Source organism: Mus musculus, chromosome 12 (assembly GCF_000001635.26).
Source record: "Mus musculus strain C57BL/6J chromosome 12, GRCm38.p6 C57BL/6J".
NCBI classification, from domain to species: Eukaryota; Metazoa; Chordata; class Mammalia; order Rodentia; family Muridae; genus Mus; species Mus musculus.
The window spans coordinates 69242629-69256662 of record NC_000078.6 but is presented as its reverse complement, the minus strand read 5'-3'; the positions used below and the strand labels follow the sequence as shown (position 1 = coordinate 69256662).

At 43.6% G+C, this 14034-nt stretch overlaps 1 protein-coding gene across 5 annotated transcripts in view; it reads right to left on the bottom strand.

Moving 5' to 3' along the window:
• Klhdc1 (kelch domain containing 1) overlaps positions 1 to 14034 on the bottom strand; it is a 56918-nt gene that overhangs the window by 27984 nt on the left and 14900 nt on the right. For 4 of the 5 annotated variants that reach the window (XM_011244119.3, XM_011244121.3, XM_011244120.1 and 1 more), the window contains 5 exons: positions 5840 to 5910; positions 5175 to 5292; positions 4617 to 4735; positions 2893 to 2971; positions 405 to 488 (listed from right to left, as the gene is read on the bottom strand). In XM_011244119.3, the coding sequence (XP_011242421.1) occupies positions 405 to 488; positions 2893 to 2971; positions 4617 to 4735; positions 5175 to 5292; positions 5840 to 5871 (432 nt within the window). In that variant the 5' untranslated portion in view covers positions 5872 to 5910. The remainder of the gene's footprint in view (positions 1 to 404; positions 489 to 2892; positions 2972 to 4616; positions 4736 to 5174; positions 5293 to 5839; positions 5911 to 14034) is intronic. The other variant, XM_030246743.1, reaches the window with a different exon arrangement.

The window sequence follows — 14034 nt, the reverse complement described above, 5'->3', positions numbered from 1 at the left end:
GGCTAGAAAAACAGTCGTTGCTAGCAGTTTTTAAGGGAGCTTCTTCAGCTGAGCGTGGTGGCAACAGCTGTAACCTAGCACCTGGGAGGGAGAAGTTGGGAGGCTGCAAGTGTGACTGATGCCAGAGTAGTCTACATAGCGAGACCCTCTCAAAATGCAAGGAGAGAGGAGGGGGGAGAGACGGAGAGCCATTTTTACATGCAACTGCAACCCCAATTAAAATCAAGTTAAGTTAGAAAGAAAAGAGGTTTTGTAATATCAGTTAATATAGAAATAACATTCTCACCTTCAGAAACAGAAAAGAGTTGATTAAGAAAGGGAAAGCTGGCGAGATGGGCGGGAGGGCTGGGGATGGGGGAAGGGCTTCTGCTGCAGAGACCTCCAGGTAACTTAATAGTGCTTACTTTAATTTCTGGTTGAGACCACGTCCTCGTCTTTGTGTCAAACACATGGACGTCATTGTGCCACCCCCAGAATATCTGTTCTTCCTAAAACAGAAACAAATGGCTATGAGCTTTGTAGCTAAAACGTCAGCAGTTACTCTGCATATTTACTCATAAAGTTACAGGCACCATATACAAGTGGTTCAGCATTGCCTCAATGGTAAAGTCAGGCACACACCACACCTCACAGTGGACCCTGGGCTGTCCCAGACATAGTGTGACACTATCAAACTATCTCCAGCACTGAGACTCTCTTGCCAATCTTCAATTGTGTGGAACAGAGTGAATATTTACATTTTCAAACTGATTTCACTATAATAATCTAGAGAGCTATTGTTTCCTGTAATAAAAAAAAGTTCTTAAGGGGGTGGGGTGGGGTGGGGACCACGGAGCAGTGAACTGGAGCAATAGTTCAATATTTAAGAGCACTGACTCTTCTTCCAGCACCCACACAATGGCTCACAGTTGTCTGTAACTCCATGGAATCCAATACCTTCTCCTGTTCTCTGCCGGCACTGCACACACATGGTGCATACACAAATATGCAGGCAGGACACCTATATGCATAATATAAAAATAAAGGTTAAGAAAAAGTTAAGTTTGGCAAGCATGGTGATGCACGACTTTAATCCTTGTACTTGGGAGGCAGATCACTGAATTGGAGGCCAGCCTGGTCTACAGAGAAAGTTCCAGGACAGCCAGGGCTTCTCTCTCTCTCTCTCTCTCTTTCTTTCTTTCTCTTTTTCTCTCTCTCTTTCTCTCTCTCTCTCCTCTCTCTCTCTCTCTCTCTCTCTCTCTCTCTCTCGCTCTCTTGCTCTCTCTCTCTTTCCAAACAAATACAACCCCACAGAAATAGAGATTTTAAAAATTTATTCTGCCGGGCGTGGTGGCGCACACCTTTAATCCCAGCACTTGGGAGGCAGAGGCAAGTGGATTTCTGAGTTCGAGGCCAGCCTGGTCTACAGAGTGAGTTCCAGGACAGCCAGGGCTACACAGAGAAACCCTGTCTCAAAAAACCAAAAAAAAAAAAAAAAAAAATTTATTCTTTTTTGGTTATATATATGAAGTGTGCATGTGTATGTGTATCAAAAAAAAAAAAAAAAAAAAAAGAAAAGAAAAGAAAAGAAAAGAAAAAGAGGCCATGACTGCTCCCAGGCATAGCTGGAGAGGTTTAATGAAGCTGTGAGGGAGAGCAGAGGCAGCTGGAAGAGCTCAGAGTGAACATGGTAGACTGGAGTAGGCCATGTTGGGAGATGGGGAGTGGAGAGGGGAGGGCAGAAGCTAAGAGGCTAGGGAAGCAGGAGCCAAGAGTGAGCCAAAGAGACTGTAGTAGCCAAAATGGTAGGGTTCTACAGGGATCAAAGAGGCTGCAGGAAGAGAAGCCCAGCCCTGGAGTTTTCGGAGTGGACTATTGCCAGTCAGGATGATTCTGTGGGACTGAGGGATACTGGCAATCAGAGTCCACTTTGATATGTTAATTGCACCTCAGTTAGCCCTTTGTCCTGGATTTCCCAGGGTGGGGAGAGAGAGAGAGAGAGAGAGAGAGAGAGAGAGAGAGAGGAGAGAGAGAGAGAGAGAGGGAGAGAGAGAGATCTTCTGGCCTCTGAGGACACTGCATGGATGTACTGCACCAATGTACAGCACACACATATGCATAAAATAATACATAAGACTTAAGTAAAATAAAACGTACACCCATGACCTGGGCTAGAAGGCACTGAAGTATCTTCAGTGAGAGAGAGGTTTTAGTTTGGGGTTTTTTGAGACAGAGTTTCTCTGTGTAGCCTTGTCTGTCCTGAAACTATGTAGACCCGGCTGGCTTCAAACTCACAGAGATCTGCCTGCCTCCGCCTGCCTCCGCCTCCCAAGCACTGAGACTAAAGGTGTGCCACCACCACCCAGTGAGAGTAATCTTTTAAAAGATTACTCCATTTGTATCAGCTGAGTATGGAGCCATGTACCTATCATTCCAGCACTGCAGAGGCTGAGGCAGGGGGAGCACCTGGACTCAAGACCAGCCTGAACTACATAGTGAGTTCCAGGGCAGCCTGGGCTAAAGAGTAAGATCCTGTCTTGGAAAAAAAATTATAATGTATGGCTTTTTAATTCTGAGGCTGAGCTATGAGTAACTGCAGACTCATCTACATGGAAGTGTGTGCCTACAACAGACACTGGTCAAATAGAAACACATTTTCCCAAGCTGTGTAAGGCCTCTGCCTGTCTGTCAGAAGCCAAGTGACTACTAAGTTATGAAGAAACCACAAAGGCCAGTCCACTGAGTGAGAGTCATCTGCCAACTGGATGCAAATTTAAAAGAATAAAATGCATGGTTTTGAGGGGAGGAGGATTGTTAATACAGCAAATCGGAAGCACTTAAAATAAGAACCATTAGATTCATTATTCCTGAAGCTTAAAAGGATGCTGAGTTAAAAAGTAATTACTTCCTTACCCATGATGCATCATGAACATCAAAACATTCTTGAAGCTCACTGTGCCTCCTGTACCCATAACCACCGAAATATATTAATCTAAAAAACAAACGAAAAGGGCACACGTTCAGAGTCTTGCTCCTAGCTTGTTCACAGATAGTTGAAATAGCTGGGTACCGTGGGTCAGGCCTGCAATACTAGCCCTCACGAAGCAGGAATGGAGGATTCTCATGAGTTCCCAAGTCAGCCTGGGCTCTGTAAGGAGTTCTAGGCTAGCTCCAGAGTGAGACTCTACCTCAAAAGCCACACACACAAAAGGAATTTTAAATATATTCTTTCTCTTACCCTAACCACATAAACAAGCCAAAGAAACTACACAGTTATAGTTTAAAACAAACAAACAAACAAAGAACTGAGGGAACAATGAACCATAAAGGAAATGACCCCAGCAGGTGACAAACCTCCAGTAGAAGAGACTCTGTCCTCATACCTCCACAAGGGCAGGAGAGGTGGCACACTAGGGACGTGGGGAAAGAAAATCCCCAAGCTGACAAAAGTCACGCAGAGGCTGGGATGACAAACTAGTCAGAAGAAAGTCAGCCTCCGGGGCAGCAACCACATCCTGGCTTTCAGCAGTCCTGAGGGAAGGGTCAGTATCATCACCAAAAGCTGGCCTACGGGGTCATGGTATAATTAGCAGCAGAGTGCGTGCCCAGCTTGTGTGAAGCCCTGGCTTGAATCAGAGGAAATGAAGGGGGAAAGAAGCTGGAAATCAACAGGACCTGTGAGCAAGTCTCCCAGAGCCAAGCACTGGACAGGCCTGGATCCGCTGCACCTTGGGGTCGTTTGAGGGGTTTGGAGAAGTCAGCCTACCAGGGGCATGCTTTAATAGGCTATTGAGGTTTGGAGCTTTAGAAGTGTCCCATGGCAGACACGCGGGAGCTGTGTCCTAAGAACAAAAAGGAATACAGGCCAACCCTATAGGTGGAACAACATTATGAACTAACCAGTACCCCCGGAGCTCGTGTCTCTAGCTGCATATGTAGCAGAAGATGGCTTAGTCGGCCATCACTGAAAAGAGAGGCCCATTGGTCTTGCAAACTTTATATGCCCCAGTACAGGGGAACGCCAGGGCCAAGAAGTGGAAGTGGGTGGGTAGGGGAGTGGGAGGGTAACGGGGACTTTTGGGATAGCATTTGAAATGTAAATGAAGAAAATACCTAATTAAATAAAAAATTATGAAGAAAAAGAAAGGAATACAGGCTTTGGGGGGCTTTGTGATGGGAGGCAAACAGGAAGTCCAGGTGGATTTGGTAGCTAGGGGAAGCTGGCCTTTCCTTGAACACTTTGGAGGTTTCTCTGTGTCCTAGAACTAGCTCTGTAGACCAGCCTGGTCTCAAACTCATAAAGATTGGACTGCCTCTGCCTCTCGAGTGTTGGGATTAAAGGTGTGTGCTACCACCACCAGGTTCATTGTACACATTTTATTAGAGTTTCAGTTTTTTAATCATGTCAAAGTGTTAATGATCTAGAAACTTAATAATAAAGAAATTATTCAAGGAGAAAAATCCAAATAGCATTTCTTCTGATTTCATTTGTATGACATGGTTCTTAGCAGTTTTAGGACTGCTTTTGCCTTTGACTTCAAAACAAATCTACAGTTGCTGGGAAACGTGGAGTTGCCTCGTCTTGGCCAAAGGCTATATCCTATCCTAAGGGCAATAACGTTCAGTTGCTGCATTACCTGTCTTTATATACCCAGCAGGAAAGTTTATCACGTGGTGTGGGTGGTTGTCCATCAAACTTGGTGATTTTTTCCCAGGTGTAAGTTCCATCTCTTGTTCGTAAATTGACAAAGTAAAGCTTTTAAAAGATGAGAGTACTATTAGGAGCCAGGGCATCTGAAAACAAAGTCCGTTTCAGGAGTCTGCCAGCCAAAAACCAACCCTTCTTTTATTTCCAATAAATACCTCACCTATTAAAAAATCTAAATTATAGAATTGATGAAAATAAGACATACTCCAGAAGCAAAATGACGTGTAAAACATACTGTGACAGCCTCTGCCCCTCCTGCTCTTGCCTGTGGGTAACAACCAAGACTGCATCTAATTGAGGTGGGGTGGGGGAACATGGAGGAAGACCATGGCCGCTCGGTTCTCCATCTGTATTTTAAGCCTAGTAACTACAAGCTTAGGATGTACCCCTGTTATCTTCCTTTTAAACCATTTGCACATGTGTGGGATGAAATGACACATTAGGGATTACATGTTGGCTACACGCCTGAATTAAAAGAAAGGATTACCCGGTTGCTGTATCCTTTGTCGTCATAGCCTCCAAAGACATAGAGCCTTCCGTGGATGCAAGCCCCGCAGCTTCCCGACATGGAGGGGGGGAGCTCCCCTTCCATTAGGTGCATTTTCCTGCAACAAGGACCACAGAGATTCTCTTAGCTTCCCAGATGACAGGTAAAAGCTCCCATGAAAAGCATCATGGCCAATCATAAACAAACAATGGTAGCCAGGTGCCGTGGTGCACGCCCGGTGTTGGGGAAACTGGGGCCAGCAGGTGGAGAGCTGTACGCCTGTCTGGGTTACAGAGTAAGCAGTTACCCACAAATAAACAAAGACGTATAAAGAGATCCATAGAAAGACTCTTTATCCTGCTGGGGTGGGGGGGGGGGTGTTGGGGGGGAAGGTGTGACACTCAACAAAAGTTCCACACACGTCTCCGTAACTGGGAATCAGCAAAACAGTCTTCAGAGACAAAGAAGGCTTAGCCGGTGAGAGATACGGAATGCGGGAGGGAGGGAGTAGGAACGGAGCCAGAGAACAAACCACAGAGAGATAAGGAGAGGGGTATGTCTTAAATGCTGTAGGATATTCAAAGGATGCTCTGTGAATGCCCTGTGATCTATTAAGGCCTCCGTGAGTTAGAAGACTAGACATTTTGTAACTTAAAATTACTTACCACAGCCCACTATCAATATCGTAGGTCCACATTTCATCATTTGGCAAATATACCTCATTGTCTTCAATAGACTAAAAACAAAGAACACACAAAATTACCATTTTTCAATTATATAGTAACAAATTGTCCCCTGGGGTGAGATAAGCTGAAATACATGTTTAGAATAAAAGCAGAAATACATGAATCTTAAGAAAAAGGGCTCAGGGTAGCTCATTTTCACACAGAAAAAAACAACAACTCTGAAAGACGCAGCAGAACATGGAGAGTACCCGCCACAGAAGACTGTGGGCATCTGAGTGCCTACTGTGTGCACCACACTGCCTCCGAGGGCAGTTTTACTCTACTGATTCGCAGTCCTGGTGACACGTGTGAAACTTCTGTGATTACTTACCTCCAGCATGTTGAAAAGTTTTTTTTTTAATCTCAGATCTCTTTACACCTTAAAAAAATGTATTTCTTTGGTTTTCGTTCATTTGTTTTGCTGTTTTGCTCAATTGGCCTGCAACTCTCCACCAACACTGTGAAGGCAGAGGTCATGTCTGCTGTTACAGTTAATTTCCCAGAGCCTCAGCAAGTGCCCTTGTATATAAAAGGGAAATGGGATTTATGCTGGATAGCTAAGCAGATTTATCCCTGCAAAACAGACTGCTTCACTTTAGATGAGTAGTCAATATGACGAACCTTTTTCAGCTGACACAAATAAAAGAAGTTGGATGTAACTGCTCAGGGCCATCACCTGCATCATACCTTCTTAAATGGAGCTTAAAACAATTATGTCCATGTCACATGGAAGCCAGTGGCATGCGATCTCTTGGAGCTACCTACAGGTGGTTGTGAGCTGCCTGTAACCCAAATCCTGGCCTTGTTGGAGCAGGAAGTACTCTTAACCACAGATGCCTCTTCAAGCCAATGACTTCTCTTCCACACCAAGTCTCCCTTTCCACTGAGTCATTCCTAAGAACATCCAACTTGATCTGACAACTAGATCCCTCAACAAAAGAACCGCTCTCTTGACCACCCTCTATCCATTTTACTGCTCCCATCCCAGAAAACAACGGAACAACTTGCCCACTAAATGCTCTGCAGTGGACGCTGTTATCCCAGCACTCCTCATTCTCCTCGGCGCACTCCAGAGGCTTCACTGTGCCCTACACCAGTGCTCCAACAGCCAACTGGGCCTCAGCCCCCGCCTGGCACTTGAACTTTTAACTTAAAATTTAACTTTGAGGGAGGCGGACTACTGAGTTCGAGGCCAGCCTGGTCTGCAGAGTGAGTTCCAGGACAGCCAGGACTGCACAGAGAAACCCTGTCTCGAAAAACCAAAAAACAAAACAAACAAAAAACTGTAGCCAAATTACAGTTATGAAAAAGCATTAAGAAGGCTGAGAATCTTAGCTTAGTGAGCTAAGCCTGTAGCCAAGCCCAGGCCCTGAATTCCATCTCTGGGAATCCTCATGGTACAAGAAGAGAACTAATAATCACTGCAAAGTCTCCTCTGACCTCAACACGTCTGTGGTGGCATTTACACTCACCACTTGTAATACAGGCACATACAAATAAACAAATAAATAAATGTAAATTTTAACTTTGAATTTTATGTTAAATTTATGTTATTCTAAATTTTATGCTAAAATAAGTAAGATGACTAAAACCAAATTACATAATTTATATGTAAAAAAAAGAAATTAAAAACGAACAAAGCCTTCTGAAACAATTCTCAAATTAAAAGAGTTAAGAAAGGAGAAACATTAGATGAAGACAGGCATTAGAATACAAGCAGCTACCCTCTCTCTGCAGACCAGGCTGGCCTTGAACTCAGAATTTGCCCTGTCTCTGCCCCCTGAATGCTGGAATTAAAGGTGTGTGTCATCACTGCCCAGCATATTTGATATTTTTCATTGCTTATTGAACCTATAACTTACATAAGGAAACATTCAGAATTTCTAAACTTAGAGTATTCTTTTTAATGTTTATTTGATTATTTTAAATTGTGTGTGTGTGTGTGTGTGTGTGTGTGTGTGTGAGAGAGAGAGAGAGAGAGAGAGAGAGAGAGAGAGAGAGAGAGGTGGGCACTTGGGCAAAACTCTAAGTGAAATGAGTAACATGCTGGATAGAACTGAGCCCTAGCTGAGTGTATTTTACATAAAACAGAACGACACCACGTCCACTATAGGATAGATAAAGAAATGTCACACAAATACTAACCACAAAGACAGAGGAGAGACAGAGGGAATGGTCAACCAATGTCTGAGACCCACCGCATGGGCAAGCACCAATCCCTGACACTATTAATGATACTCTGTTGTCCTTGCACACAGGAGCCCAGCATAACTGTTCTTGAGAGGTTTCACCAAGCAGCTGATTGAAACAGATGCAGAGACGCAAAGCCAAACATTAGATGGAGCTTGGGGAGTCTTGTGGAAGAATTAGGGGGAGGATTGAGAGACCCAAAGAGGACAGGGGCTCCACGGGAAGACCAAAAGAGTCAATTAATCTAGATCTCTGGGTGCTCCCAGAGACTGAACCACCAACTAAAGAGCTAGCATGGGCTAGACCTGGCACACCCCCACCCACATATGTAGCAAATAAGCTGATTGGTCTTGATGCAGGTCCCCCAACAACCAGAGTGTGGCTGTCTCTGAATCTGTTGTCTGCCTGCCTGTCTGTGGATCCCATTCCCCTAGCTGGGCTGCCTTGTCTGGCCTCAGTGGGAGAGGATGTGCCGAGTCCTGCGGAGACTTGATGTGCCAAGGTAGGATGATAGCCAGACAGGAACCTTCCCGTTCCCAGAGGAGAAGGGGAAGGGGTGGGGAGTTGAAGAGGGGTACTGGAAGGAGGGGGGCAGATATTAGGATGTAAAGTGAATGAATAAACTAATGGAAAAAAAATAAAAGAATGAACAGAATATCCATGAGAAATAACCACAGCTGGTCCCTAGAGAAAGCCTAAGCATATTCTAAAGGACCACATTTCCTCGGTGGGACATGGTGACATTAGAAATTAATAAGACAAAATGCATTACAGAATACTGTGTGTGAGGCTGGAGACATGGCTCAGCAGTTAAGAACATGTACTACTTTTCCAGAGGACCTGAGTCCTGTCCCCAGTACTGTCCCTGGTACTCACATTGGACTCACAACTGTCTGTGACTCCAGCTTTAGGGGACCTGATGCCACTGGCACCTGCACCCAAGTGCCCACCTCTCTCTCTCTCTCTCTCTCTCTCTCTCTCTTTCTCTCACACACACACACACAATTTAAAATAATCAAATAAACATTAAAAAGAATACTCTAAGTTTAGAAATTCTGAATGTTTCCTTATGTAAGTTATAGGTTCAATAAGCAATGAAAAATATCAAATATGCTGGGCAGTGATGACACACACCTTTAATGCTAGTTCAAAGCTAGCCTGGTCTGCAGAGAGAGGGTAACTGCTTGTATTCTAATGCTAACTGGGTCCCCCAAAACTGTTTGCAGGTGAGGGTCTGCATGTAGCTTCTGGGAATCTGTCCCCAGTTAATTCTGACTGGTTAAATAAAGATGCCAACAACCAATAGCTGGAGAGAAGAGAGAGAGGTGGGACTTCGGGTTTCTGGGCTTGGGACTGAGAGGAGCAGGAGCAAAGGAGGATCTACCATGCCTTAGGATATAGTGTGGAGGAGACGATAGGGAGGCTACCATGGAAGGGTAATAATGTGCATGAGGGGGAAGCAGAGCCGCCATGTAAAGGGGCCAAGAGAAAACAGCCCAGAAGGCTGTTTAATTGGGTCAAGGGCAGCCAAGATGCAACACAGAAATTAGTTAAGTAGTAACTTGGAGTTATTGGTGGGAGGTAGATTCTAACAGCATGGAGGTTAGGCAGTTGCCCAGCTATTGTACTGCTTAAGGCGTATTAAAATACAAAGGCTGTGTGTGTGTGTGTGTGTGTCTTTCATTTGGGAACATAAACCATTAAGGCAGGTAGTAACCCTGTGTCAGGATTTATTAAAAATATTATTACTACAAGAGAGTTCCAGGACAACCAGGGCTACACAGAGAAACCCTGTCTCAAAAACCAAAACCAAAAATAACAAAATATTGCTTACCCAAATTTGTCACTACTTATAAGAAAATGTATAGCCTCAAGCATTTATATTACCATATTCCAAAGGAGCGACCTACGAATCCAGCGTCAGAAGAGCAGGAGAGCTGAGCCTGCTGGAGCAGCCTGCAACCTCAGTCCCCAGAGAAGCTGAACCAGGAAGGCAGTCAGTTCAAGGCCTGCCTGGGCTAGAGAGTGAATTCAAGAGCAGTGTGACTAGTGTGACACACTGCCCCGGAATAATAACTCAAAAGGGAGCCTGGCACATAAGTCAGTAAGCGAGAGCTTGCTAGCAAGATCCTAGGTTCAATTCTCAGTCCTGGGGGAGAAAAAAAAAAAAAACAAAACACCAAGAAGGCCAAGAACTAAATCATAGGAAGCTGGGGGTGAGGAGTTCATGCCTGTGAGCTCATTCTTGGGAGGCAGAGGCAGGAGGATAACTACCAGTTTAAGGACAGCCTGACTATATATGAAGTTTCAAGTCAGCCAGACCTACAGAGTAAGACTCCATCTGAAAAAACAAAAACAAAACAATAAACAAAAATCCACTACATAAATCCCAGAATTCCAGAAGTAGTAAACCCAGATATTAATAAAGAAAAATAAAGTACAGAGAAGCCAGTAAATTGAGCTTATTCTTCAGAAGGCTGATAAATCTCTGATAAGATTATCCTAGCGAGAAGGGAAGCTACCAACAGGCAATTTTAAGAGTGGAAAGGAGGACACATGTATAGTTTTATATACAAACATATATATACATATAAAGAGAGAAAGATTAAGGAGAGGAGATTATACACAAGTTCTGTTTGTACCAGTACATGTGAAAACCTAAATGAAATGGATAATACTGTGGCAAGGAGAACCATATCAAATGTGTCTAGAAGAAAGACAGGAAAACTTGAACAGTCTTCTAGCTTTAGGTAGATAAGCAGTATAAAACCTCTATCATAGGGCTGGAGAGATGGTCCAGGGGTCAAGAGCACACAGGGTGTTTGTAGAGGACCTGGGTCATTCCCAGCACTTATATTGGCCACTCGCACACAACCAGGGGACCTGACACCTTTGGTGTTCTTGCTGTGTCTCTCTCTGTCTCTCTCACACACACCTTTAAAAAGAGAACCCCAAAAATACCACGTCTACAACAGAGCTGGGAGTGGCAGTGAATAATGTTTAGAAAATAATAATGTCACAAAATACAGAAAACTCAAAGCTCTGAGGAAAAGGCATTGAGTAGTCATGGGTCATCAGGGAGACCGGAGAACCAGGATCTGGTCTATGCGGACAGCGAGCTCTGAGGCCATCTACAGAACTATCTGCAGACTGACACACACTGAGGGGTAGCTTGTCCCGCTGCCTCTTACAAGCAGCAATTGTGAGCTTCTGCAATCATGGGCCCAGTATCACACCCTTCTACAGATAGATCCTAGATTTTTATGTTTTTACTCCTATTTTATTTCTACTTAAAAAAAAATTTTTTTTTGACAGAGTCTCTGGCCCAGGATGGCTTTAACTCCCTATATAGCCAAAGATGACCATAAATATCTGATCTTCCCACCCGCACCTCCTGCATGCTGGGATTACAAGTGTGTACCACAGGGCTTCTGCACACCAGGCGAGGGCTCCACAGCAGAGCCCTCCAGCCTTGGAAGCTTCTCATCTGCTCTTGGTTTTTGCAGGACTCCAGTCTAACACACACATAACCAATATTTCTTCATTTGCCACTAGGTTTCTCATTTTCTGATGCTTTTTAAAGCAGTTTTTTTTTTCCCCAAAAGTTTGATCAGCTAATTTTTTCATATATATATATATATACATATATATATATATATATTTAACTTATTTCTTCTTTTCTCAACCCAAGATTTTTTAAAATGTCCTGCTTTTTCCCCATAGTGAAGTTTAGTTTTCCTGAATTTAACTTGTCAGTCCTAAGGCTCTGATATAATTTTCCTCTAAATATCCTAGATCCATTTATTGAATACTTGATTGTTTACATTCAAAACAGTTCTTTTACAAACCAAATCAGTCTCATAGGCCTGTCTGTTTCTGCCACCTCTTTCTTAGTCTACGGTGCTACCTGCTGGGTCAAGATCACTGGATTACTTCAGAGCTGTGATATACTTTAGTATCTGCCACTAAAGCCCTCTTCACTCTTTTTAGACATTTCCTAAACCAATCTTCCATACATACCAGACTAGATGACTTTTTTAATTATCTGGGAATCTTCCCCACTTGACCTTCCTGCCAGCGGCACTGGCAACTGTACAGATGTCAGAAATTTGAAGAAGGCATAGAGGGCAGAGAACAAAAGAATTTTCTAGCACCAACGACACTGTACACTGGCCTCTGTTTCAAATATACTTTTTAAAAATTGGCTTTAACAGGAAGTACTTCACAACACAGGTATCTGAGTTTTCAGGACACAAGTCTGTCAACTTACACACACACACACACACACACACACACACACACACACACACACACACACTGTTCGTATTAATGAGGAGAGTTGTTTGGGATATAAAACAGCTGAAACACTCTCGGTGCAGGAATCCCTCCAGCTTCCCGGACCTTTCAGCCACACCCTGTTCAAGAGGCCTTTCTAGGGCAGCTGTGGGAAGGGTCCTGCACTTTCTGGAGATAGGGCACACTGTCTTTTTTGCCTCCCACTTTTCCCCCCTCCCACTTATACCTCAGACATTTTTTTTTTTTCTCAGACCTGTTGATGATCCCTGGGATCTAAAAAGTAAAAGACCTGGGGTTTAAGTCTGTGTCGTATATTACAGGGTTGTGTTTGTAGCACCTCTGCTATTTGGAATAACAAGTAGTTGGAAAAGAAAAATTCTGCAGCTGCCCCCTGGAGAACTGGACTCTCACCCGCTACAATTTTCAGGAGTAAAATAAGATTTAAAGCATTCAGACATTTCCTTTTTGGTCCCAAAGAATTCTATACTGATCTATTTCATGTATGGAGTTAAAGAGGAGCCATACAGAGCTGAGACACAGTGAGGTACTAGAAGATTACTGTTATTTTTGACACAATGTCTTGTGCTACCCTGGAACTCATTACAGAACAGCAAATGCCCTCCAGCTTCTCCTGCTTCCCCTGCTTCTGCCTCCCAACATCAGGGCTTACAGGTTGCTGCTGGACAACCTGCCTTGCAAAGTTATTATTTTAATCTTTTCCATTTAATTTACACCAGTGTCAACACAATCCAATAGAAACACAGCAGATCAAGTTTGGTAAGTCGGTGTCTTCAAGTGGCAGAACTTAAAAACACTAAAAAACTGTACGTGCTTCAAAAACTAATACTAGTGTTTCATAAACAAAACAAAAACAAAAAAAACAAAAACGAATTCAAAGCCAGGCCAGGAGATAACCACGAGTAACTGGAAACCAGAGGATGAGACGCTCAGGGCCAGCCTATGGTACTTGAGATCTGTGGGTTTGTCTGGTTGGTTGGTTGGGTTTTGTTTCTGGATGGGAGAGCTAGCTGTAGCTCATGCTCCTGTTTGTTTCAACACCTGAGAGGCACAAACAGGATGCTTATCCTGAATCCGAGCCTGACCTGGGCTACACATGAAATTCCAGGCCAGGCAGTGTGAGCTGCAGTCTGAGATCCTGTCTCAAATAATTAACAAAGCAAAATAAAGCTCCAGAATGCAGCCCCCAGTGTCACATGACCACTGAAGGGTCAATGCCTTTCTTTATAAAATGAAGATGTGGGGCACGAGAGATGGCTCTGTAGTTAAAAGCACTGGTTGCTCTTGCAGAGGACCTGGGTTAGATTCCCAGCACAATCTGTAATGCCAGCTCCTAACACCCTCTTCTGACCTCCATGGATACAGGATGCATATATATATACACACACATACATATATACATACACACACATGTATATATGCAAAACATTCATGTACATAAAATAAATTTTAAAAATTAACATTACAGATTAGACCCTAGTCGATAATCCCATATGATTAGGACATACCAGATATAGTTGGCACACAAAAAACCAATTTTTCTTTTTTTCTTTTTTACTTATACTGCACTAAATTAGGAATAAGCACACAAAACAACAAAACCCACTCGGACCTGATAATTCTTAACACAC